Source organism: Pleurodeles waltl, chromosome 6, assembly GCF_031143425.1.
Source record: "Pleurodeles waltl isolate 20211129_DDA chromosome 6, aPleWal1.hap1.20221129, whole genome shotgun sequence".
NCBI lineage: Eukaryota > Metazoa > Chordata > Amphibia > Caudata > Salamandridae > Pleurodeles > Pleurodeles waltl.
The window spans coordinates 282,795,157-282,822,766 of NC_090445.1; the positions used below are offsets into that span (position 1 = coordinate 282,795,157).

General features: G+C 49.4%; 1 protein-coding gene across 2 annotated transcripts in view; it reads right to left on the minus strand.

Annotated features, from left to right (window-relative positions):
* Positions 1 to 26,937, minus strand: part of LOC138299634 (butyrophilin subfamily 1 member A1-like) — a 225,531-nt gene extending 198,594 nt beyond the window's left edge. The window contains exon 1 of one of the 2 annotated variants that reach the window (XM_069238080.1): positions 26,629 to 26,937. In XM_069238080.1, coding sequence (XP_069094181.1) covers positions 26,629 to 26,817 — 189 coding nt within the window. In that variant the 5' untranslated portion in view covers positions 26,818 to 26,937. Of the gene's footprint in view, positions 1 to 26,620 lie in introns of both variants that reach the window. The other variant, XM_069238081.1, reaches the window with a different exon arrangement.
* Positions 26,938 to 27,610: the final 673 nt, after the last annotated feature.

Below are 27,610 nucleotides of genomic sequence, written 5' to 3' on the forward strand. Positions count from 1 at the left end.
TGATGCGTAGTGCCTATTGGGACCTGTAAGTCTCTCCAAGTTTGTCCAGGACACCCTGTGTGCCAGCACTCTCACCTGCTGTCCTGCCACGCCACACCTGCTCAACGTTTGCAGAGGCCTCAGCAATTCCAGCGCAACGCACCCGTCTAGTCATGGTCGGAAGAGGACTTTTTGTGTGGTTGTGCGTCCCGCGCAGAGCGCAGCCACACATCACATGCCCTCACCTGCCACCTGTGCTACAGCCCCTGAGCAACTACAGGGCCGCCTGTGTGCCTGACAGAGCCATGCCTCACATCCACTTCAACCGCCAGGCCCGAGACGGCACACTGATGACCACTTGGTTTTTCCCCTACAGCATCAGCTGGTCAGACAAAAGGGGAACAGCGCTTTCTGCCATACCACGCTGATCAAGTCAGCCAGATAAGAAAAGGCATAACAGTTTTATGGCATTTAGTGGACTACTTGGCTGGAGGACTGTTGTCAGTGTTTGGCTGCCATCATTCTGGGGAGGGTGATAATATTTAAAACCCTGCCGCAAAATAAGGAAGAAAGAAAAGGGACAGCTACAATGAAAAAAAATATAGAGACGGAGGAAAGGGAGGAAAAGACACGCAGCGTGCCTGAAAGGAAACCTGCCCACAACATTTACAAAAGAACACGTCCGACTACCAGTACCCACGGATTGCCAAAAAGAGTGTGGTAGGAACATGGAGGTGGCCACACACAAGGAGAGCCACACGTCCACAAAAATTCCAGCACAATTACAAGAGGATTCTGCGAGCTCCTGGCAACCATGAGCGAACAGCAACAAAATCAACTCTGTCCCACTACAGGCCCCTATGCACATGCCTCAGTGACACCACTGCCTCCATTTATCCAACTGTTGGGCCACGGCAGCACCCAGGTGGAGATCACGAATACAGCATTACTCCGTGCCACTCGGGAAACGGATGGAGCTGTAATGAGATCCTTGTTGATGCATTTTGAAGGTGTTGAGTTATTTGAGCTGTTCGAAATCCTACCAAACACAGGGGACGACACTGATTATGACAGAGCCATTGCAGCCTTAAACAGAAACTTTAATCTGCAGCTCAGTCTGGAATACAAATGCTTTCATCTGCACCAGGCCAAACAGACAGACACTGAATCAGTAGATATGTTTTATGCCCGACAGAGGAAGCTAGCTAACACAAGTATCGGCATCAACCAGCATGAGGGGATACGTGCACAAATCATACAAGGCTGCAAATAAACAATGCAGCAACAACTCACTCTCAGACAATCAGGCATCTCGCTGGATGAGATCCTGATCCTAGGTCCATCACACAAACTGTTGGATAGCCGTGCGGAGGACATGGAAGCGGCCCTGAGCAAGTCCGCATCCACACTTGGGTCTCAGAAGGAGTTTGGTATGAAAGAAGAACAAGTTGATGTATGCAGAGGCGCCGGGGCCCAACATGGCTAGCAGGGAACACCAGACCACTGAGTGGAAATTGTTGCAACTGTGGCCTGGAACACAAGACCCCCGGGTTGAGCCCAGCCATGGGAAAGACCTGCTCGAAGGGCAGGAAGCCCAAGGCAAAGGCCAAATGCAGAACATCCCAAAACTGCGGCCCTGCATTAGCTCGTACTCAAAGACACCTCAGAAGCTGAAACACCTGCCAGCAGTGGAGCTGGTGCTCACCACGATGACATCTGTGTAATTTCATTTGGTGGGCAATCAGGCCATAAGCGACGACCCGCACCCATAAGCACAGTAGAGATTAGGGGCACAACTGTGACCGCCTTCATCATCACAGGGGTGTCCGTCAATGTAATGGACTCGGAGCAATATTAAGAGCTAACGCTGCTCCCTTCGCCATCATTCAGCCAGGCATAAATCTACAGTTATGGCGGGACGGAACCGCTACACCTCTGAGGAGCTATAGAGGTGGACATCAAGGGGGTCAAAAGACCGCGGCGGTCATTCTGGCTTTCCCACTGGGCCGGCGGGCGACCGCCGAAAGTCCGCCCGCCAGCCCAGCGGGAAACACCCTTCCCACGAGGACGCCGGCTCAGAATGGAGCCGGCGGAGTGGGAAGGTGCGACGGGTGCAGTTGCACCCGTCGCAAATTTCAGTGTCTGCAAAGCAGACACTGAAATTCTTCGTGGGGCCCTCTTACGGGGGCCCCCGGAGTGCCCATGCCATTGGCATGGGCACTGCAGGGGCCCCCAGGGGCCCCGCGGCACCCCCTACCGCCATCCTGTTCCTGGCGGGAGAACCACCAGGAACCGGATGGCGGTAGGGGGTGTCAGAATCCCCATGGCGGCGGAGCGCGCTCCGCCGCCATGGAGGATTCTCAAGGGCAGCGGGAAGTCGGCGGTACACCGCCGACTTTCCGTTTCTGGCCGCGGCTGAACCGCCGCGGTCAGAATGCCCAGCGGTGCACCGCCAGCCTGTTGGCGGTGCTACCGCCGACCTCCGCCATGGCGGTAATTACCGCCAGGGTCAGAATGACCCCCCAAGTGTGATGACCACTCAAATAGAGCAAAATTCCATGTCACAGAAGGAGGGAAAGGTACACTGCTCGGCGGCCACACGGCTGAAGATTTGGAGCCACTCTTTTTTACAAAACAAATACGTGAGTCGCATGCATAGACCGTGTTTATAGAATTGCCACACCTGTTCAGTCGTCTGGGGAAGCTGAAAGGCAAGCAAGTCAAATTGTATATTGATGACCAGGGCCCCGAGGCACCAACGGGCCTTCCTTCATCTGCAGATGCAGGTAGAGCGTGTATTGCAAGCGTTGCATAAACAGGGAGTCATGGAGGTTCTATGTCCCACGCCGTGGGTGTCGCCACTTGTCATCACACCTAAGCCAAAACAGCCAGGGGCTATAAGGCTATGTGTAGATATAAGGCTCCTGAACAAAGCCATTTGAATAGAGAGATACATAACACTGACAATGGAATACATTGTGGTGGACTTCAATGGGGCCAAGTGGATTTCAAAACTGGATCTCAATTCAGGCTAACACCAACTGGAGCTTGCCTAGAAAGATGCTACATCATGACCTTTTCAACACACATGGTCCCAGTTGCTACCAAAGACTGAGTTTCAGTATCTTGCCTGCAGAAGACGTCTTTCAGAATGACATTAAAGGAACCCTCTCCGGACTGACGGAAGTGATCAGTTTAAATGATGGTATCTTAATCTTTTCAGAAAGCCCGGAGGAACATCATGTACGACTAAGCGATACATTACAACAACTTGCAGATTGTGGCCCACCGTTGCACAAGAAGAAGTGCTCTTTCTACCAAGATTCCATCAAATTCTTTGGTTATATCTTTTCAAGGGATGGGCTTAAAGTGAATCAGAGGAAGGCTAAAGCAATTCAGAATGTGTCGGTACCACAGAATCCAACCAAAGTGTACAGTTTTCTCAGTGAATGGCGACGTACTGCAGGAGTTTCATCTTGAACTTCGCCACGATGTCAGACCTCCTACGATTCCTCACGTTAACAGGCGTTCCATAGGCCTGGAGCCCAGAAGCAGAGAAGGCATTCTGGCCAAGAAAAGAAGTTCTTCTTGACAAAGCCACCATGGCCTATTTCCATCCACAGCAGAAGACATAACTAGTGATCGATGCTAGACCAGTGGGACTAGTTGCAGTGCTTTTGCAAGGGAGAAGCCTGGGAGTGGGTACCGTGGTATTCGCTAGCCAAGCGCTCTTGAACACCGAGACTCGCTAAGCTCAAATTGAGTAGGACACCCTAGCTATCAAGTGGACTGGTCACCATTTTCACCTATACCTGTGCAGTCATTAAGTCAGAGTGGTGACAGATCACAAGCCCCTCATCCCCCTATTTACTGGCACCACCCGCCTTCCCCTCCAAGGATTGAGAGATGGGCTGTATAGCTGCAACCATATGCTTTTCAAGTTATTTATGGCCCTTGAGCCAACAACCTCACTGACTATCTGTCACTGCATCCCTCCCCCAATGGGTCAAACTACTTGGCGGAGGATGAGGAAGGGATAGAAGATTTTGTGCAAATGATTATGGAAGAGGCACCCATGACAAAATCCACGAGGTGACCAATACTGATATATCACGGGCAAAAGAGGCATTAGCATGACATCAGTGGCAGCACTTCTCTGACGGGTTGAGATCCCTGATGCAAGACGAACAGACAACAGCTATGGTGGGTGAGGAGTGAGAGTTGGGATGGCCTGCTGCTATACGGCCAACAGATAATAATGCCACAGAGTCTGTGGGACAGAGGAACATGTTACTTACCTTCGGTAACAAACTATCTGGTTGAGACATCTAGTTGTAGATTCCTTACCTTAGAATTTCACCCAGGTGTCAGTCTGGATCCGGAGATTTTTCTTCACCTCTGCGCACTGTCAGGTAGTGTTGGTCGGCTTAGATTTTGTCGTTGCCATCCTGGTCACCGGATATGATGTGGTGGGTCCTATATAGGCGCCACCCCGGTGCCCTGACGTCAGTTCTTTTCATAACTTTCCACACCCGAAGCACAGAGCCATGAAGGACACCGACATTGGTGTGCGCCAAAACTAGGGTCCTAACAGGGATGTCCCTGTCTCTAGAAATCAGTTTGCAGTGGGGGAGGATGAATGGGTCGGTAAGGAATCTGCAACCGGAATGTGTCTCAACCAGATAATTTGTTACCAACGGCAAGTAACTTGTTCAACTGATAGAAATTCTAGTTTCAGATTCCTTACCTTAGAATAGATTCCCAAGCAATGCCATCCGAGGAGGTGGATCTGCGAACGAAGACATATGAGGAAATCCCTCAGGACCGAACGGGCAAAGTACCCGTCACTGCGGATCTGACTATCCATGCAGTAGTGTCTGGTGAAAGTGTGCAGAGATGCCCATGTTGCTGCCTGGCAGATGGGCAGGACTGGAGCTCCGTGTGAAAACAGAGTGGTTGCAGGTGTCGCTCTGGTATAATGAGCATGCAAGCCTTTAGGGCAGTGGTTCCCAACCTTTTGACTTCTGTGGACCCCTACTTTATCATTACTGGAACCCAGGGACCCCAACTGAATCTTAGAATCCGGGGACCCCTCGCTAAGTCATTACTGAAAGCTGTGGACCTAATCTGATAATATTCAATTTTCTAAGCAGTCGCGGACCTCACCCCACCCGAGAAGGCTCCGCTGACCCCCAGGGGTCCCAGGACCACAGGTTGAGAACCACTGCTTTAGGAGGTGCTTGTTAGCCAATGCGTAGCATATTTTGATCCCACCTAGAGATGCTTCTTTTCTGCACCGCCCAACCTTTCTTTGCACCCACGTACCCAACAAAGAGTTGATCATCCACCCGGAACTCTTTGGTAAGATTAAGATAGAATGCCAACGCTCTTTTTGAGTCCAGGCTGTGGAGTCTCTTTCCATCCTTAGAAGGATATGGAGGTACATAAATAGTAGACAAGGTGATGGATTGGCCTACATGGAAGGACTTAGCAACTTTCGGAAGAAAGGAGGCCTGTGTGCAAAGCACCACTTTGTCAGGATAGATGGTAAGGTAGAGTGTCTTAGATGACAAAGCCAGTAGCTCACTCACCCTATGGGCAGAGGTAATGGCCACAAGGAAGGCTGTCTTGAGCATCAAAAGCCTAATAGGACAATTATGAAGTGGCTCAAAAGGTGCAAACATAAGGAAAGTGGAACCAAATTAATGTCCCATTGGGGCATGATAAAAGGTGAAGGAGGAAACATGTGGGTAAGACCCTTAAGGAACCTACTGACAATAGGAGACTTAAATAAAGATGGTTGATCAGGTAATCCCAGAAAGGCTGAGATGGCAGACAAATAACCATTAAGGGTGCCTAAAGCAGAGCTCTGCTGGGCCAAAGAAAGTATAGACAAAAGGACCTCTGAAAGAGGGGCGGTGGGGTCAACAGATTTATCTTTGCACCATGCCACAAATTTGCTCCTTCTAAGGATTATGCTGTTTTGGTGGCGGGATGCCTGGTTGCCAAGATAACATCACATACTTCGGGTGAAAGGTCTAAAGCTGTCAGCTGCCACTGCTCAATCTCCATGCAAGAACAGGTTCAGGTGGAGGACCCTCTCTGCTACTGCGACAGAAGATCCTTCCAGAGGGCAGTCTGTTAGGAGGATCGATGGCCATGCTCAGTAGCTTGGGATACCAGACTCTTTGTGCCCTGTCCGAAGCCACAAGGATTACCTGAGCCCAGTTGTTCTGGATCTTCTTGAGAACTCTGGGCAGAAGTTATATAGGCGGAAAAGAGTACAGGAGGCCTGAGCTCCATTTGAGACGAAAAGCGTTGCAGAGCGAGTGCCACCTTGGAAACTTCAACGTGCAAAACTGCAGACATTGTGCGTTCTCTGCGGAGGCAAACGGTTCTAACCAAGGCTCCCCCCCACTGCTGAAAGAGGCCTTATGCTACCTCCAAATGTAGACGCCATTCGTGATCAACCAGGCACTGTTGGCTGAGTTAGTGAGCTCTGGCATTCAGAGAGCCCGCCAGATGTTGAACCACCATGGATATCCCCTGCTGTACCAGCCATGTCCAGAGACGCAGAGCCTCCTGACAAAGGGCCCACAACACCACACGCCCTGCTTGTTGCAGTACCACATGGCCGTGGTGTTGTCTGTGCACACCTGCACCACTCTCCCTTTGAGAGAGGAAAGAAATGCTAAAGCATGTCAGTCTGATCGCCCTGAGCTCCCAATGATTGATGTGGAGGCCAGACTCTGCCGCATACCAGATGCCTCTGATCTCTGCCTCTCCCATGTGGTCGCCCCATCCCAGGAGTTACGCAACTGTCACTACTGTGAGATCTGGTTGGGGAAGGGAGAGGGACCTGCCACTGACCCAATCATTGTTCGTTAACCACCACTGCAGATCTTGCAAAGTACCTCCGAGATATGGACCAGATCAGAGAGATTCCTGTGATACTGCACCCACTAAACCTTCAGGTGCCACTTCAGAGCCCGCATATGCCATCTGGCATGAGACACCTGCAGGATGCAGGAGGCCATGAGGCACAGCAGCCCTAGAGTCATTCTCACCAAAATCCAGGATAGAGGCTGAAACATCAGTATCATAGCCCAAATATCCTGGGCTCGCCGCTCGGGAGGATAGGCCCGGAACTGCACTGTGTCCAGGACAGCCCAGATGAAAGAGAGCATCTGAGAAGGAGTCAGGTATGACTTCAGGACGTTTATAGTGAACTCTAGCGTATGCAGGAGGTCCGCCGCAGTCTGGAGGTGGGAGATGACAGCCTGGGGTGAGCCTGCCTTCAACAGCCGGTCCTCGCGGTAGTGGTAGAGTGAGACCCCTGACCTGTGCAGATGAGCTGCAACCATCATCATCACCTTGGTGAACACCCAAGGGGCACTGGTGAGGACAAAGGGGAGCATGCTTAACTGAAAGTGCTTGTGGCCCACGGTGAACCGCTAGTAGTGCCTTTGGACAGGCAGGACGGGACTGTGGAAATAAGTATCCTGCAAGTCCAACACTACCATCCAGTTTCCTGGGTCCAGGGCAGATAACACCTGAGCCAGGGTGAGCATCTTGATCTCCTTCTGGAGGAAGAGACTGAGGGACCGGAGGTCAAGAATAGGGCAGAGGCCCTTGTCCTTTTTGGGTACCAGAAAGTAGGGGAATAGCACCCACAACCTATTTCTGACACAGGAACCCTTTCTATGGCTCCCATGGCCAAGAGAGTGGAAAACTCCTTACGGAGAAGTACCCAGTGATCCTCCGTTATGCGATCGCAAGATGGTGGCATGGGCAAAGGGGATATCTCGAATGGAGAGAGTAGCCCCTTCTGACTATTTGTAAAACCCACTTGTCTAACGAGATATTCTGCCAGTGGGGCAGGTTTCTTGCCTCCGAATGGTCCCTGATGGGAAGGCGTCAGACTAGGAAAGTTTGGAGATGGCAACAGAGGGGTGGGGAGCGGTCTGGATAGACCACAGATGCTGTATTCCACATCCTTGGCCAGGCAGAGGCTGTGCAGCATGCATGGCTCGGTGGCTGGAGGGAAATGGATGTGGTTGGGTGCCCCTTCTGTAGCCATGAAAAAGGTGAAAAGCAGACTGAGGAGAGCGAGGGGCAGCTGCAAGGCCTAGGGACTGGGCCGTAGCCCGAGACTCCTTAAAGTGCTCAAGCGCCGAGACTGCTTGGTCTCTGAAAAGATGGGTGCCTTCAAAAGGCATGTCCATAAGAATAGATTAGACATCCCCTGAAAAGCCAGATGTCCTGAACCAAGCGTGGCGCCTCAAGGCCACTGTCGAATCAACAGATCTGCCCAAAGAGTCAGTCGTATCCAGACCACAATGTATTGTGAACTTAGCTGTGTCTTTCCCGTCATCAACAGCTTGAGCGAGACTGGCCTGGGCTTCCTCCGGGACCTGTGGCAGCACTTGCATGACCGTGTCCCATAAAGTATGGTTGTAATGGCCCAAAAGGCATGCAGTGTTCACAGACTGCAGCTGCAGGCTGGAGGACGAAAACGTCTTCCAAAGATGATCCAGCCTCTTTGATTCCCTATCCAGGGAGCATAAGGGAACGCGCCATGTGACGTGGAGACTTGGATAACCAACCTCTCAGGAGTAGGGTGTTAGGTCAGGAAAGCTGGGTCATTAGCCGCAGGCCTACTGCGATGGGCAATCGTCCTGTTAACAGGAGTCCCTGTGCTGGGTTTGGACCAGGTCCCCAGCAGGACATCAGTGAGGGCTTAATTGAAGGACAAAAGTGGTTCCGAGGTGGTAGTCCCAGGTTGAAGTTCCTCAGTCAGGAGGTTATTCCTGACAGCATCTGAGGGCAGCTCAAAGCCCAAGACCTTTGACCACCACTGCATATAAAGCTCCCTCCTCCGTAGCCATGGTAGGGGAGAAAGCATGCCAGCATCAGGGGAGGTGTCTAGACCACTGGCTTCTCCCAGTTCCTGAGACCAGTCTATGGGGTAATTAAGCTAGTAATCTAATGGGTCCAGTGACCCCTCCACACTCTCACTGTATCACTACCAATAGGAATAAGGGTCAGGATCATCCCTAGGGAGCAAAATTCACAATAAAGTCAGAATCTGCATCAGGCAGTGCCTGTCCGGCTCTGTGTCAGAGTTGCGAATGAGTATAGGGTCGACATCAACCACAGGCCCGGACATTGTCGGGAACATCAACGTTTAAACTGTCGTCGGGAAAGGATGCAGTGGCACGACCGATGTTAGTTTGGATCCAGAAGCGGATCTCAGGGTGCCCTCCAGAGCCAGGGCCACAGTCGCTGGTGTGGAACCCGAGGGGGCCCTTGCTGACCCCGCAGGGCTAAAAGGCACTCCAGCAGGTTTGGTCTGCCCAAAGATGAGGCGCATGGCCTGATGAAACTCATGTAATTGAACAGGGCTTGCTCCACCTCCCGGAAACTCGGGGCGGCGACCCTGAAGCAGTCTCCGAGAACAGAGGCCTAGAGCACTGACGCTCCTTCAATCAATCAGTCATTTCCAAAGTGTGGCTAATCACCTGTAGGCTCTCAAGGTGCTGTTTGCGGGCATACTGCTCAATTGAAGAGCCAGGTCTTGAGGTCCTTCCTGATTTGCTTGAGTGATAATGTCTGCCTGAAGTTGAGAGGTAGCGTCTTCCATGTCCGGGCTGCGAGGTAGGAGAAGGATCTTCTTCCTTCTGTGCTTTTCTAGATCTTGGGACTGGCTGCGAGGGTGACCTGGGATGAATGGAGTTGTCTGTTGGGTACGTAGAAGGCAAGGCGGTGGGTGAGGTATGACGATCCTGTGTTGTGTAGTGCCTTGTAGGTGTGGATCAGGAGTTTGTATGTGATACACTTGTTGACTGGAAGCCAATGAAGGTCTCTGAGGTGTGAGGAGATGTGGCTGTGCCGGGGGATGTCCAGGATGAGTCTGGCTGCTGCATTCTGGATTCTTTGTAGTCTTGATTGCAGTTTCTTGGTGATGCCGGCATATAGTGCGTTGCCGTAGTCCAGTTTGCTAGTGGCGAGTATGTGGGTGACTGTCTTCCTTGTGTCGGAGGGGATCCACTTGAAGATCTTTCGAAGGATTCGGAGGGTGTGGAAGCATGATGAAGAGACGGCATTGACTTGGCGGGTCATGGATAGTGAGGAGTCCAGGATGATGCCTAGATTGTGTGCATGGTACGAGGTGGTGGGGGCGTATCGTAGTGCGGTAGGCCACCAGGAGTCGTTCCAGGCGGAAGGGGTGGAGTTGATTACAAGGCTCTCCATTTCCCCCGTTGCGTCATCTGACAGACAGGGTGAAGTAAAAGAATGTTTCAGCTTCTTCTACGACTTCTTACCTGAATATCCCAAAGATCTAGAGTGGGAAGATGACGAGTAATAAAGGCTCCGGCAAGTGGTCTCATGACCTTCCTCTCGAGCAGGAGTGGCGCGCAGGGCTGCCATGAGATTTTGGGACTGCTCCCTCAAAGCCTTCGGGTTCATGTCCCAGCCCTCGGAGCACGACTTTGGGTCGTGGTCACTCTCCAAACACCACAAGCAGACAAGGTGAGTATCCGTCACGAACATCATCTGATGACAGGAGTTGCCCGGCTTGAAGCCAGTCTTCCGTGACGACATCTTGATGTACCAGAAGTCAAAAAAAGTTGACAAAAAGTCGAAAAAAAGTCAAAAAGCAACTGTAGAGGTAGCTCTCCTCTGGATCTGCGCATGGGCTGGCTTGGAAAGATTAGAACTGACGTCAGCGCACCGGGGTGGCACCTAGATAGGACCTGCGATGTCATATCCTGCTACCACCACGCCAACGACGAACGCGGAGTCGACAGACGCCACCTGAAGGCGCGTAGAGGTACTGTTCGAAGAAAAATCTCCAGATGCAGACAAGCCTGGGGGGAATTTTAAGCTAAGGAATCTGCCACTAGAAGTCTCTATCGGATAGATCAAATTCACATACCAAGGAACTTCTAAGACGAAGGCCCGGATGCGCAGCAAAGTTTGGTTCCCAGGGATATATGCGATGGTGGGCAAGAAAGTGTGGAAGTGCCATCCATGTGGAATAACGAGTGGAGATCTATCACCAGCGCCTGCACTAACTGAAGAACCCAGCCTTAAGCCGTGCCCCAAGGTCAGAATGGACTTCGGGAGCTTCCCCGATGGGCACCACACTGTAGTGCTGATCGACTGCGACACAAAGTTTCCAGTGGTGGAGATGGTGCCATCCACTGCGTTTTCACACATCAAGCCTGTTTTTGAAAATATCTTTGCTTTGCTAGGACTACCTGAAAAAAATCAGGTTAGACAATGAAACCCTGTTCCAGGGTCAGAAATTCCAAGACTATTCCATCCATCACCGTAAAATACCTCTTAATAGCCTCAAGATAATGGGGAAGTTGAGAGGTTTATTGATAACCTCAAACCGGACTTTGATAATAGGGGTGGACCAAGGAGAAGATGCAGAGTGATGCCTGCACTAATTTGTGAGGACATACAGACGGACTCCGCATAGTACTACAGACCCCGCTCCGGCTACGGTGCTGTTCAAGCAACCCCCAAGAGACAGCATCCCAGCAGACCCAGACTGGCAACCTGCCGATTTAGACGTAGAGGAAACCCAGCGAAGGAGACAAGCCACCAATTCATAAAAGCTATCTGACATCAACAGGTAAGGAATCCTGGATTTTAGAATGGAACCAAAGTCATCATGAAGGACCGACACCCTGGCTGGAATCTTCATACACCCTACGAGCAGGAAGCGTGGGAAGTGGTTAAGATCGATGGAACCATGGTCAAATTGCAGCGAGGAAATCACCCGGTTTTGAGGAATGTCTCATGGTTCAAGGAGGAGGTTGGAACAAACGGCACCAAGAGACATGAATTGGAGGAGGGTGTTTAGGTGGAAAAGGGATACCCTGCAATGTTTTCACCTCTAGGAAGTGGTAGTCCTTGGGCATCCAGTGGAGATGGAAGATACCTGGTCACAGATGTTTCCTCATCCTGTGTCAACTGAGAACAACCAACCTCACCGGCTAGGGAGACCCATGGAGAGGGAGGGGGAGTGAGAATGAGAACACATCCAGAAGTACGGCCTTCTGCTAAATCCTGCTCCTAGTCACAGACTGAAAGACTTTGTGTGTGTTTCGCAGGACAGTTGAATATAAGTTTGTCAATTATTAAAAGATGGAAGGGATGTATAGGGCCACCGCCTTCTCCTATAAAATGTAGCCACTTGTCACTCCGAGGATATAAAGGGGCATATGACTGCTTGGGGCCATTGCCGACAAATCTAATGAATGTACAGTTTGTGTGTCAAGCACAGTGTTGCTTGGCCTAGTCATCACAGTCACTGGGCCCTGGGCCCTGGCCCTTGCTACAATATGTATTATATGTACTGTTTGGAGTGGACCAAGTGCTGGGGTTACGGATGAAGCCAAGTCCGAGAAGTCAGTGGTTGCCCAGCCTATGAGAGCTCACAAACTGCCTATTCACTCCACAGCCTGGGCTACTGCAGAAGGTGAGAGGGATCCAAAGCACTTGTTGCGCCCCTACATCAGAAGGCAGCTGTCATAAATTAACCAGTGTTGCCAGATTTCCCGCACAAATGGGCGATATTGGTCCCATTTGTGCGGTAAAAAAAAAAATTTTTTTAAAATTAAAAATAAAAATTCGGGAGCCTAACTGTAGGGCGATTATTAGCCCTTTCTGTGTAAAATTCTTTGTGGGGCTCTGCCGCCACCTAAGCAGTGGACCTGCACTGCTCACACCCCCATGTGAGAATATAAAATGGACTCTCCCACATTGACAGTGTGTGTCACATGAATCATGAGCGTGCGAAAGCGCTACCAATTGACAGCCTGGCCCCTGCGAACAATTATTGGCATGCCCCCATCGCCTGCAGCGCAGGCCGGAGCACTTGGACAGAACTCAACACCCTTTAAGGCCAAAGGCTGCGGGATTGTTCAAGGGCACTGTGTGACATGGTACACAACATTATTATTAGCTAATGGGCTTCCTTTCCTCGTAGACCCATCCTAGGTCTGAGTGTTTCTGCGTATGTGCCACTTATTTTCGTGCTTAACTTGCTTATGTTTAGAAGACCTTTGTAATGTATGTTAGTGGTACTCGGGCATATCTGTTTTCGCCCACTTGGTGGTCAGAACTTTCATTGTGTAGTCGAGAAAGTCTAATGGGAAGGTTATGCTGGGCTTTGTAGGGACCAATGTAATCTTGATTAAACATAAAGCTAGTTATCCATGTACCCAGCAGCTACTGTTAGCTTACAGAAATTGCCGTAAATGTTGATTAAACTGTTAACAATTATGAAATACCTGTAATTTTACAATGCTGTAATAGTCAACTCAAGCTCCATTAACTTTAACAAGTTAACTTTGTGTTTGACCCTTTACAGCACCCAGCCACATGCTTACTTCATTTTTGTAAATTATTAAATTGTTGTCATTCAGTGAAGATAAAAATGCATAGAAATGTTAAATACATCCCTAATTAAAATGTAAGATTTTCGGCTCACTAATGACTGAGCAGGGTCAGCTTTTAGCGCTGGTGGCGCCCAGTGCGACTATCTTCATGGGCATCCCCCACCCTCAAAAACCTTTAGTGATACTCATACCAGTGTAGGGGTTTAGAGCACTTTACATCACACACAAATTATACAGAACCAATTAATGCTAAGTGTTTAAATCAGTCCATCAGAAATGATTCACAAGAAAATAAGGATTACAAGGTGTGTCACATTTTGCAGATACTATTAGGCAGTATATTTTAAGAGTATTTGGTCTGGATAAGCACACACTTGGAATGTACCACAGTTGTTGGCTTTATTAATAAGAATGCAGTTCTACCCAAATAAACCCTTTTAGCAACATTAGAATAAAGGAAGAATGAGGAAAAACTTAAGTACTGAAGTATTTGGTAGGATGATAACCTATAACATGCAGTTTGCTTGCATCTTTTTCATGACATTTCATAGCTCATTGTCCTAAGTAACGGTTGTAATTTATGAACTGCGAGTAACAAAAGTATCTCTGAGAAAAAAGCAGTAACCTGAGTGATTCACATGAAATACAGTTTGATGATTTTTGTGGTACGCTTTCTTTGCAGCAGACATGTTAACCCTCTGCCCTACTTTAACATGAGCGGATACTGCCATTAGACAAAATTCCAATCTCTCTCCAGGAGGAACTTTAATCACCAATGTTGTCTTGACATTTTATTGTTGCTTGAAAATTGCAGGAAGTACAAGTAACTCTGCAGCAGGTGCTATTAAACCTGTATTATTGCTAAACACCTCTGCCACCCCAGGTCAGCACTAGATACGGCTGCACCGGTCGCACCACCCTAGACCCTACTCATGACAATATGAGTACGGTGTTATCCTAATTTAGGACGTGTGCTAACTAAAATCTGTTTCACACTCCAAGGAAAGCTGTTAATATGCACGCGCACACACATTACAGAATCAGAAACCTGCACACTGCCAGACACCAGTACTGACTACCACAGTTATGCATTACAGATGTAGAGATGGTCACTTTGTCTCTTGCAGTTTCAGGTAATCCCCTATCGTCTCAACAAGACAGTTATTCATTGAGCAGGTTATCCCAGCTGCCAAGCAGTTGCAGTTTAATTATTGCAACATGGGCAAGTGGGCTTAATATAGTGGTTTCTGAATTAAAAGGACTGATTGCCCTGTAAAATGAGATAATACCAAGGCTGCAGTCAAGTACTGCCATAAAACGTTGCATGCCCGTTCCAATGATTTGAAGCAACCTGCAGCAAACAGAGTGTAAGTGATTTAATGAACCATTCGTAGTTTCACTTTACCAGCCATGTTACTTACCAGTGCATGCCTCGTACTCTGAAACAAGCATATTGTGGCCTAGGAAGTGGCTACTGCCCTTGCTTTCCGTCTACAAACAAAGGATAATAATCTATCTGCTACAAAGGGATCCAGTGCCAAAACTGGTGTCAAAAGGACTGCTGTGAACTTTATCAAAGTGACGTTCATCTTTCTGTCTCCAAACAAAAGAAAATAAAGTAGCTGCTACAGGCTTCAATGTGAGAAGGACTGCTGTGCACATAATCAAAGATTTACGTGTCTCACCAAGTTCAGATTTACTACTTGTTCCCATTTGTTGCTCATCATAAAAAGTGAGTGACCATTTTTCCATGTTTATTTCCATTTTTAGTGTGTAATGCAATGAATAATCCAGGCACTGTGAGTTCCACATATTTGCTTACAACAGAAATTTGATTTATGCTTTAAAATGTCTGCTTCTGTCTACCATTGCATTATTTCAGAGTTAAAAGATTGGGCTACCTTTTGGGCTGGGATCGGTTCATTTTGGGCTTACTTTGGGCTGGTCGTTCAACAGCTTTGGGCTTTTAACCCCTTCTGTGCCCAGTACGTAATGGTTACATCCTGAGGCACAGAGCTCATGTGCCCAGGACGTAACCATTACGTCCTGGGTACAGAGCCCAGAGGGCGTGCTAGTGCTCCCTCTGTGGGGTTCCCCCCCCCCCAAGGCAGGGATGGAAGGGGAAGCCCTTCCCCTTCCACCCTGACCCCCCAACACCCCCATGACGTCAGCGCACGATCGTGTGCTGACTATCACAGAGGCCTTGCATTTCTCTTCCGATCACGTGGAGGAGACCGGAGGCTTCAAAGGGAAGGAAATGAATTTCCTTCCCTTTGAAGTCTCTCTGAGCGTTTTAGCAGCCCGATTGCAACTAATCCGGCTGCTAAAACGGGCACTAGACACCAGTTTTTTTTTTTTTTTTTTTAGGAAATTGGCATGAGGGAGCGACCGCTTGGGCAAGGGGGGGGCAGAAACCTCTAGGCACCAGGGATCATTTTTTTTCTTTTTTTTCTTTTTTTAGAAGTGGGAAGCGACCCCTTAGTCAAGGGTCGATCCCCTAGGGGGCAAATTATATTTAGGCCATTTCTGCCCCCCTATTTTTATGAGGCCAATCTGCCCCCAAGGGGAACAGAAACCACTAGATACCAGGGATTTTTTTTTTCATGAATTTCACGCAAGGGGAGCGACACCTTAGGCAAGGGTCGTTTCCCTGGGGGTCAAATTTATTTTAGGCCATTTCTGCCCCCCCCCCCCGGGGGCAGATCGGCCTATTGTTATTAGGCTGCTCTGCCCCCAAGGGGGGCAGAAACCACTAGGCGCCGGGGATTTTTGTTGTTGTTGTTGTTTTACAGATGGGGAGCGACCCCTTAGGCAAGGGTCGCTCCCCTCGAGGGGCAAATTGTATTTAGGCCATTTCTGCCCCCCAGCCGATTTTAGGTCAATCTGCCCCCAAGGGAGGCAGAAACCACTAGGCACCGGGGATCTTTTTTTTTGCGCCAATGTCACGCAAAGGGAGCGACCCCATAGGCAAGGGTCGCTCCCCAGGTGGGGTGGGGGGGCAAATTTATTTCAGGCCATTTCTGCCCCCCCCGGGGGCAGATAGGCCTATTGTTATTAGGCTGATCTGCCCCCAGGGGGGGCAGAAACCTCTAGGCGCCAGGGCTAATTTGTTTTTTTAGAGATGGGGAGCGACCCATTAGGCAAGGGTCGCTCCCCTGGGGGGCAAATTGTATTTAGACCATATCTGTCCCCCTTGGGGGCAGATCGCCCGATTTTAGGTCAGAAACAACTAGGCACCGGGGATTTTTTTTTTGTGCCAATGTCACGCAAGGGGAGCAACCCGTAGGCAATGGTCGCTCCCCGAGGGGGTTAGGGGGGCAAATTTCTTTTAGGCCATTTCTGCCCCCCCCCCCGGGGGCAGAAACCTCTAGGCACCAGGGCTAAAAAAAAAATTGTTCGTTTTTTTAGAGATGGGGAGCGACCCATTAGGCAAGGGTCGCTCCCCTGGGGGGCAAATTGTATTTAGACCATTTCTGCCCCCTCTGGGGGCAGATCGCCCGATTTTTGTTAGGCCAATCTGCCCCCAAGCGGGGCAGAAACCACTTAGGCACCAGGGATTGGTGTGTGTGTGTATGCATGTGTTTTCTTTAGGGGGCAGCTCCTTGGGTAAGGGTCGCTCCCCATGGGGGCACATTACTGTTGGCCATATCTGCCCCCCATTGGGGGCAGATGGGCCTATTTTTGGAAGGCCCATCTGCCCCCAAAGGGGGGGCAGAAAGCCCACCAGAGGCCAGGGATTTTTTTTTTTCAAAAATAAGAGGTTGGGGATATAGCCATACCCTCACCCAAAATAAATGGGGCCAAAGTTGTTGCCAATTACCCCTGATCCACACCCCGGGGGGGCAGAAAGTCTACTAGATGCCAGGGAATTTAAAAAAAACAAAAAATATTGGGGTGGTGGCTACCAACCAGTATGGGCCTGGTTACGCCCCCACCTCAACTGAAGGGGGTAACAGTCTTTCAGCTCTCCCCTGCACTCTAAAACATCTTATCCCACAGCAAGCAAGAAGACATTTGATTATTTGGGGCTTTAGTTTTACATTTGGGCCATGAGAACTTGGCTTACTCTCAAAATCGTCCCACTCGGAATGGTGAGGGCTGCACTCTATGGACTTTGGGACGCTGCCATGTAGAAAAATCCACAAGACCTAGACACATCTGAAAACTAAACATCTGGGTGATTCCAGGGTGGTGTGTTTCACCTGCACCCCGCACCATTTTTGTACCCACAATCCCCTGCAAACCTCCAACTTTGCTGGAAATCACACATTTTTCCCACGTTTTTGTGATGGAACCTTACGGAATCTGCAGGAATCCACAAAATTCCTACCACCCAGCATTGTCTCATCTATACCAATAAATATTGTGCTGTACTTGTCAGCCTAAAAATTTTTTTTTGCAAACTGCCCATTTGGACCCCCTTTGTTCCCCCTCAATATTGACATGTTTTTGGCTCTTCCCTTTCACAGGCACTTGGCCCACCTACACAAATGAGGTATAATTTTTACCGGGAGACTGAGGGGAACATTGGGTGGTATGAAATTTGTCCCAGTGCGATGATCCCACACAGAAATGTGGGAAAAATGTGATTTTTTTAGCTAAATTTGAGGTTTGCTGAGGATTCTGGGTAAGAAAACATTGGGGGATCCAGGCAAGTCACACCTCACTGGACTCCCTCAGGTGTCTAGTTTTTAGAAATGTCTGGGTTTGGTAGGTTTCCCTAGAAGGCTGCTGAGCCCAGGACCAAAAGGTGCCCCCCTGCAAAAACAGGTAGTTTTGTATTTGATAATTTTGATGTGTCCAGATAGTGTTTTGGGGCCTTTCCTTTTGTGGGTGCACAGGTAGGCACTTTGTAAAAAACACCTCGGTTTTCTGTGAAAAAATGTCAAGGCCAATTCCTTTCGTGGGCGCTAGGCCTACCCACACAAGTGAGGTACCATTTTTATCGGGAGACTTGGGGGAACGCTGGGTGGAAGGAAATTTGTGGCTCCTCCCAGATTCCAGAACTTTCTGTCACCGAAATGAGAGGAAAAAAGTGTTTTTTTGGTCAAATTTTGAGGTTTGCAAAGGATTCTGGGTAACAGAACCTGGTCAGAGCCCCCACAAGTCACCCTATCTTGGATTCCCCTAGGTGTCTAGTTTTAAAAAATGCGCTGGTTTGCTAGGTTTCCCCAGGTGCCGGCTGAGCTAGAGGCCAAAATCCACAGGTAGGCACTCTGCAAAGAACACCTCTGTTTTCTGTGAAAAAATGTGATGTGTCCACGTTGTGTTTTGGGACATTTCCTTTTGTGGGCGCTAACCCTACCCACACAAGTGAGGTGCCATTTTTATCGGGAGACTTGGGGGAACACAGAATAGCAAAACAAGTGTTATTGCCCCTTGTCTTTCTCTACATTTTTCCTTCAAATGTAAGACAGTGTGTAAAAAAGACGTCTATTTGAGAAATGTCCTGTAATTCACATGCTAGTATGGGCACCCCGGAATTCAGAGATGTGCACATAACTACTGCTTCTCAACACCTTATCTTGTGGCCATTTTGGAAATACAAAGGTTTTCTTGATACCTATTTTTCACTTTTTATATTTCAGCAAATTAATTGCTGTATATCCGGTATAGAATAAAAACCCTTTGCAAGGTACAGCTCATTTATTGGCTCTGGGTACCCAGAGTTCTTGATGAACCTACAAGCCCTATATATCCTGCAACCAGAAGAGTCCAGCTGATGTAACGGAATATTGCTTTCAAATCTGACATCGCAGGAAAAAGTTACAGAGTAGAACATGGAGAAAAATTGCTTTTTTCACCTCAATTTTGATATTTTGTTTATTTCAGGTGTTATTTTCTGTAGGAAACACTTGTAAGATCTACACAAAATGACCCCTTGCTGAATTCAGAATTTTGTCTACTTTTCAGAAATGTTTAGCTTTCTGGGATCCAGCATTGGTTTCTCACCCATTTTGGTCACTAACTGGAAAGAGGCTGAAAGCACACAAAAAAAGTAAAAATGGGGTATGTCCAAGTAAAATGTCAAAATTATATTGAAAAATTGGGTTTTCCAATTCAAGTCTGCCTGTTTCTGAAAGCTGGGAAGATGGTGATCTTGCCACCGCAAACCCTTTGTTGATGCCATTTTCAGGGGAAAAACCATAAGCTGCCTTCTGCAGCCCTTTTTTCCAATTTTTTTAAAAAAAACTAATTTGTCACTGTATTCTGGCTTATTTCTTGGTCTCCTTCAAGGGAACCCACAAAGTCTGGGTACCTCTAGAATCCCTAGGATGTTGGAAAAAAAGGACGCAAATTTGGCGTGGGTAGCTTATGTGAACAAAAAGTTATGAGGGCCTAAGCGCGAACTGCCCCAAATAGCCAAAAAAAAGGCTCGGCACAGGAGGGGGAAAAGGCCTGGCAGCGAAGGGGTTAAAATCTGGCAACACTGAAAAGAACAGTCTTTAGAGACGACGGTACCCACAGGCCTCTGATGGTTACCGTACAGCGGTTTTAGCACCATCGTCAGCGAGAAATCAGTGTGGGAGACAAAAACAACACGCTCTCTTGGAGTTCAACGATAGGAAGACTAGGTTTTCAGAATGAAAAACCTGGACGGACTTAAACATAGGAATAGAACTATGTTCTGGTTGGGACCGGATCCCAGTCACAAAACCTACACAGCCCCCTTCCCCCAAATACTACCCCCGCCTCCCATGAGACCCAGGAGCAGGCTGCTCATTAGTCTGTCTTGGGGTGATGTGACACTCATTCGCCGCTCATTAGATCCTGCTGTGTTGCCTGAGAAAGGCGAGGCAACACAGCAGGTGGGTTTTTAAACAGCTCGGTTTAAGTTTGTGTGTGAAGAGAGCCTCGGGGGGGAAACGTGAGCCTATGTAATGTGCGCGCTCACCCAACCCTCTAAAAAACCAGGACATTGGAGGGGCCCGCGGGAAGCAAGAGCAACGCTCTAGTCTTCCCGCGGGTCATTTTGGGAAAGGAAGTGACGGCGAGGGACAGGGATTGGGAAAAAGGTAAGTGGGAGCGGGTCTAGGGGGAGGAAATAAAAGGGGTTGGGGTGGAGGGACCGGCCTCTTTTCCGCGCTACCATCGCACGTTTTTAATTTGGAGTCGGACGATCCCTGGGGATCTTCCATAGTGGGGAGTTTGTGGTACAGGTAGGCTGGGGTTTAGGGCAGGGAAGAGGCATATGGGCTTCTGCCTTGGGTTTAATACTAGGGGGCCGGGGCACGCTTTCAGCCCGCGGGCCCCCTTTCACAATTACTGGGGGCGGCCATGCGCTCCTTTCGAGCGGCCGCCCCACCTCACCGCCCCTCTCTCAAGATTCAAGACACGCGTTTGCTGGCCAGCGGGCCTGCACTCGCGGCTTCAGGCGTGGGGCCCTCGCCACAGGCCTTCAGGGCCCAATTTAGCGAGTTAGGGCCAATACAGGCCACCCACCCCCCAAAAAAAAAAAAATATATATACATTATTATGAAAAGTAATAAATACAATTTTGTACAGGGAGGCTATTACGCAAGGAAACATTAACACGCTCACAGGCCCCCCCTCCCCCCTCTGGTCAGGCCCCACGTCAAGACCCTGGGAGGCGGCAGGTTACGCAAGGCCCACGTATCCCATATCAACACTCCCTTGGTGGGCCGCAGCAAGGGGGCACAGGCAGGCAAGTGTAGGAGGGTGGCACAGTGTCCGTGCCATGCGGCCGGCGGCCGGAGAGGCCAGCAGACAGTACAGGCAACGTAGGAACCATGCCCCAAGACAGAGGAAGGGGCAGCTGGGTACGGGTCCCAAACAGAAGGGGACAGGAAGTCGGGGAGGATAGTGGTTTAGGTAGCACGATGGGAGCCAGTGGCACATACGGCCATTCGGCGCGCGGAAGGTCAATGCCAATGCAAGAGGTTGGTAGAAAGAAGGAGACACCAACGGGGCGCAATACGGCCCTGGCACGTTGGTCAGAAGCGCTAGAGGGGCCTCCGGCGGCCTTCTCTACTCCGCAGGATCGGGGACAACACAGAATGGCGGACGCCATGTGGGTCACAATGACATGTCTAACAAATGCATGAGGATGAGTGGGAGTGTTGGAAAAACGGATGTGTGCGAATAGGAGGTGCTGGAACTGGACTATGAATAGGTTTCTGGAAGAAGGGGAAGAGGGGGAGATCTGGGAAACAGAGGTACACAGCATAAGGGGGAAGGGAAGAGGACGCAGGAGCGGCGCAACCCCTCTCTCCGTTTCTATTTTTAGGAGCGGGACAACAGCACGGGTCCACATGAAAGAGGCCCGGAAGGTTTCGCGGCTTTCGGCTACACGTGGAAGAGGTAAAGGGCAATGGTGGTAGGTTTGGGGGACGGCGAAAAGGGGATGTCATCTCAACTTACAAGTCCTTTGGGGTGGGGGGGAAGTTTCGACAGTTGACACACTGCTGCGAGCCAGAGCTACAACTGAGGGCGAGGGCGGGGACAAGACAGCAGGAGAGAAGGCAGGCACAGGAGAGTAGGAAGGAGGAGAACACACGAAGAGGCTACCCTATATGGGTCTGGCTATGCCATTGTGCGCACACGTAGCGGAACAAGCGAAGGCAAGGATATGGAGACCCGATTATGTTGAAATTTTTTTAACTATTACATAAGGACATACAAGCCAAAGGAGAGTCTAAGGAAGAGGAGTAGGAGTTGGCCCATAGACCGAGGGTGCCAATTAATATGGACGTCAGGTTTTTTAATTTTGCAAGCATTTATTGCGAGAAATATCCTGACATAGGCTATAGCGCTATTTAAATACAGGGACATCATTAAGCCATGGGGGGGATGTAGACCCAGAATTATGGATGCAGTGGATGGCATCATCACAATCCGCAGCAGCAACACATACGGCCAGTGGGTTACCGGTGGTATATAAGCCGTTTCAGGCACGTCCAGCCCGGGGGGGGGGTGAGGGGGGGGGACAAAGAACAACATTTAACACAACAGGAGCGTGCAGGAATTTCAACAGGGGTTTCTACTCCAGACATCCTTGTAAAAATGAAACATGACTGCTCCAAGTGCGGGGGCCGTCACCAGGTTACTCAATGTTTTTCACTCTCCAGTCCCTCCGTACAACGGAGAGCGGCAAAAGGCAGAGGGACTCAGGGCGCTACTGCTCCAAAGGGTGCCTACGCCAGTTAGGTTAGTTTATTTTACCAGGGCTGCGTATATACACGGGTAGGGCAGCTGCTTTGAGTTAGCAGAAGGGTTTCAAGAAGGTTTCAGGGTCAGTTATCACGGCCCACGGGTGAGACACTGGGCAGACAACTTGCGGTCTGCAAAGGAATTACCACAGGTGGTAAGGAAAAAAGCTGGACAAGGAACGTCATTGGGCAGAATTGCAGGCCCGTTTCTTATGAGTGGCAAAGTTAGATTTTGATGATATCCCCGCTGGGACTCGTGCCGAAGAAGGCCCCGGGTGAAATCAGGTTGATACATCACCTCTCATGGCCGGAGGGCACATCTGTTAACGATTCCATGGCAGCGGAAGACACCAGACTGGTGTATGCATATGTGGATGATGCCGTAAAATTGGTCAGGGCGTGCGGCCATGGGGCAGAACTGGAAAAATGCGATATACAAACAGCTTTCAGGTTATTGCCGATACACCCAAAGGATTTTTTGATTTGCTGGGGATGCAGCTTGAAGGGGCAATCTATGTGGACAGGGTCCTGCCCATGGGTCGCGCGTTGTTCGAAGTTTTTAGCACCTTCATGCAGTGGGTCTTTTGTCAAGAGTAGTGAGCATTATGCGGTGACCCATTATTTGGATGACTTCCTTTGCGGGAAGGAAAGGTATCGTGGGGAGTGCCGGACGGCTCTGGAAGATTTTCAGGATATGGCACAGCAGATGGGAGTGCCGTTGGCACCCAGAAAGACCAAAGGCCCCTCATAGGTTCTCACCTTTTTGGGTAGGGTCTTAAGACTCCATTATAATGACGGCCAGATTACCGGCACAGACAGTAACGGAGATGCTGTTTTTCTTGGTCACGGTGATAGGAAGCACGAAAAATCGATTTGAGACAGCCCAGAAGCGGTTGGGGTACCTTAACTTTGCTTGTAGGAACGTTAAAGGGGGAAGGACGTTTTGCAGGTGATTAGGGTTGTACATGTCAGGCGCAGTTTTGCCACACCACAGAATAAGAGGGTCAAGGGGACTCGGAAGATGTTAAGGTGGGAAATATTTCTGAAACAATTAATTGGGGTATCCAGGTGGTTCTGGGAAGAAGAGACAGTATGGCAGGTGCAGATATTTTCAGATGCGGCAGGAGCGCATGGTTTTAGAGATTTTCGGGGATGGCAGATGGTATCCGGAGGCGTGGACAGCATTTTGGTGACAACTAAGGAGGAGCATTGCTTTTCTGGAAATTATTTTCCCTTTCTGGTGGCCATAACAGTATGGGGGCGCGAGTTAGCAAATAGGACAGTTTTCTTCAGAACCAGCAACATGGCTGTCGTGGAGCTAGGAATAGACAGAAAGCGAGGGATGTGAAGGTTTTTTGTGCTGTTTGCGCCGATTCATGTTGCAGGGCTTATCTCTGAATTGTGATCTTTAAAGCTGTCCATATACCAGGAGTTGCCAACGAGATTGCGGTTTCCCTGACCCGTTTTCACAGTGGCAGCGTTTCTGTAACCTGGCGTCAGGAACGGAGCGGACCAAGACAGTGGTCCCGGCAGACAATTGGGAATGGGGGGTATGATGATCACGGGTGGGTGGAGATGTCTTTAGCGGACTCCTCTCGGCGAAGTTACCAGCTGGCCTGGGTTGGGGTTTTTTCAGTTTTTGAGCGGTTACAGGAAAGTTTTGGGGGCAGAGTGACAAACAGCTAGAGCATCAGGTGTTTTGAGTTTTTTGTACTGTGCATGATTCAGAGAAGTTATCAGCGGCCATTATTGGGGGTAAACTGGCAAGTGGATCTTTTTATGGCAATTGTTTTTGATCACGACCCAGCAAGAAAGGATCTGTTGGAAGAATGTTAAAAGGCTGGGGCAGAATCAGAGCGGTGGGGGGTAGAACGGCCAGGGAACCCATTGATTTTGAGTTGTTGCTAGAGTTGTTACACGAATTACCGGTATGTTGCGCAGATGAATACGAGCTAGCACTTTTTCCGCTTAGGCAGGGGGGATGTTTTTGGAGCTTTTAGTCAATCCTCACGGTTATCAAATAAGGAAGACGGGGTTTTTTGTGCACAGATCAAGGTCCAAGCTCACTAGTTTTCAGCTCTTACGAGTGTTGAGGATGGCGTTGGGACGTGGGGCCACCGGGCCATGGTTTTTCGGCACGCATTCGTTTAGGATTGGGGCAGCTACGGCCGCAACGCATTTGGGTTTGGGACTGGGCAAAAGATCAAGGCGAGAGTCCGCTAGCGATCAAGGTGTTGTGAACTTTAAGTTAAGACCCTGAAAGGTGGGGCGATACAGTTGGGAGGGGTTTTAGAAGGGGGGGGGGGGTTTGTTCTGTCAAAAAACACAGGTTACAGTTATTTTTCCATTACAGGAGATGCGTTTGGTCCATCACAGAGCAAGATGGTTACATGGCTGGTCGGCCATTCATTTGTCCACTGGGCAGCGAAGTTCGCGGAGAAAACAGATATATGGTCGGGTCCTGGGACTATCCAGCAGGCGGCACGAGGTGTTATGGTGGGACAAGAGCACAAGGCGGTGGGGTAACCTGCTTCCTTTCATCACTGCTAATTTATTGAACTGGGGATGTTGCGGAATTGTTAATCATACATTTGGGAGAGGATGATCGTGTGAAATTGTCAGAACTCACGCTACTGCAACACATGCAGAGGGATTTAGAGATTCTCAAGCAAAAATGGCATGGTACATACTTGGGTGGATAGAATTTGTTCCACGTAGAGGGTGGAGAGGGGCATTTAAGTATGGAGCCAGGGAGCGGGCTCGAAGGAGTTAAGGTTTTTTTTGCTGAGCGCAAAGATAAAAAATTACTGAAACACAAGAACATTACAGAGCAGGAGGTTGCACTGTTCAGAAACGATGGTGTTCACCTGTTCACAATGGGAAACGCACAATATCTGACAGATCTGAGACTGCTGGCGGAAGATTTGTGGGGAGAAAATTTGTGGATTACAAACAAGAAATGAGAAGTACTGGGTCGCAGTATCGTGGCCTTTGGGGGGGTGGGGCAGCAAAACGCCAAATGGGTTTGTGCTGGTTGGCAGTTGATGGGGGAGGGTGGTCAGTCAGATGCGGGCTTGGCCACCCTTCCAGGGAATAAACAAGCAGGTGAAGGCTCTGAGTGGGGGTACGCACGAACCAAATAGGGCATGAAAGGAAAAGGGGAGTGCGTAGGGGAATGGAAACGAGATAAGGGTTTGAAGGAGAAGGATGAGCGAGGAGATGTTAATAGGAGGGCGTTATTAAAGTTACGGTTACGTTTGAAAGTTAATGGTTATGTTACTTATGCAATCCTGTCCTAATAAATGACCTTTTACACTAAAACAGCTGTCACTGAATTATTTCCCGATGGAGGGGCCCGCGGGAAGCAAGAGCAACGCTCTAGTCTTCCCGTGGGTCATTTCGGGAAAGGAAGTGACGGCGAGGGACAGGGATTGGGAAAAAGGTAAGTGGGGGCGGGTCTAGGGGGAGGAAATAAAAGGGGTTGGGGTGGAGGGACCGGCCTCTTTTCCGCGCTACCATCGCGCGTTTTAATTTGGCCTTCCACCCACCCGGCAATTGGAAGAGCGATTGGACGGACGGAAGTTAGAGTCGAATAGCAAGGGGGGGAGGGAAATTGTCAGTTAGGGCAGGTTGCAGGGGAGAGCGAGCAGTAGATGGGGGAGGGTGGTGAGTCAGATGCGGGCTTGGCCACCCTTCCAGGGAATAAACAAGCAGGTGAAGGCTCTGAGTGGGGGTACGCACAAACCAAATGGGGCATGAAAGGAAAAGGGGAGTGCGTAGGGGAATGGAAACGAGATAAGGGTTTGAAGGAGAAGGATGAGCGAGGAGATGTTAATAGGAGGGCGTTATTAAAGTTACGGTTACGTTTGAAAGTTAATGGTTATGTTACTTATGCAATCCTGTCCTAATAAATGACCTTTTACACTAAAACAGCTGTCACTGAATTATTTCCCGATTCTTTGTTATAGAGAAAAATGTCAGGACAGTCCTTGAAAAACCGGGACTGTCCAGACAAACCCGGGACCCCGGTCACCCTATCCAACGATCACTTACCCTGTTACCTCGAAAAGATGGTAGCACCTCGCGGAGGGTGGGGGAGGGGCGGATCGCCCACGTCTTTCACAGCTTTTAGGGTCAAGTCGTTTATCAAAGACTAAATGCTGAGGCAATGGCACCTGATCATTGCCTTGTAAAATCCAAGCCGTGAATCCCTCGGGACGACGTGCATCGGCTCCATCCCCCAAGTGCATCCACCGTCATCCCGGCCCGTTTAAAACTGGAGCAAATGTCTGCTGTAACGTGAACGCGAAAGTGAAAGCGTCCCTCTAAGATGAACAGGAAGCAGCTACGTGTTTCATTTCCGAGGTACAAGCTGTGGAGGCGTACGTGCTGGTAAACAGTTGTTTTTTTTTACTCGTAGAAGGGTTTGCTAAAGGAGTAAAGTAGAAAACGTCGGTCAGATTTCCGAATTCCATATTTGGTGCCCCCCCCTCTCGAAATAAGCGTCCAGGGTACCAGGCTCCATTTAACGCGCCTCTGTCATTCGACGTTCATGAGCGCTAAACTGAGTGAAACTGGTGCTGTTCAAGGTGTCGTCTATGAGCAGAGTTCTTAAACTTTATACGTTGGTGTGAAAGTCTGATGCCAATGAAAGGCTGGCCGCAATTGAACGTTTTATTGTAATGCATTGGACTAAGTTTGTTTTAGCGTCTCATTGATAGACTCGATTCGACCCTTCGATATAGTGACAGTCTGATTTCACTCTCCGAAAAAAACATGACTAATAAGCTATAAACAAGATTATTCTGGGATTTAATTTCTACACCAAGACTAGCTTTTCCATCCATGCCAACATTTTAGAACCTGGAAGTGTGAGTTTCCCCCAATAACTATTGAAGCAGATATAATTTCACAGGGGAGATAGCTAAAGGAAAGTCATGCTTGCCTTCAAACATCGAGTCTCCCACGTCCCACCTGAGTCATGTCTATTGACGTGTAGACTTTCCATTTAAATACGTTGAATTGCTGGTGTTTTTGCAGCCC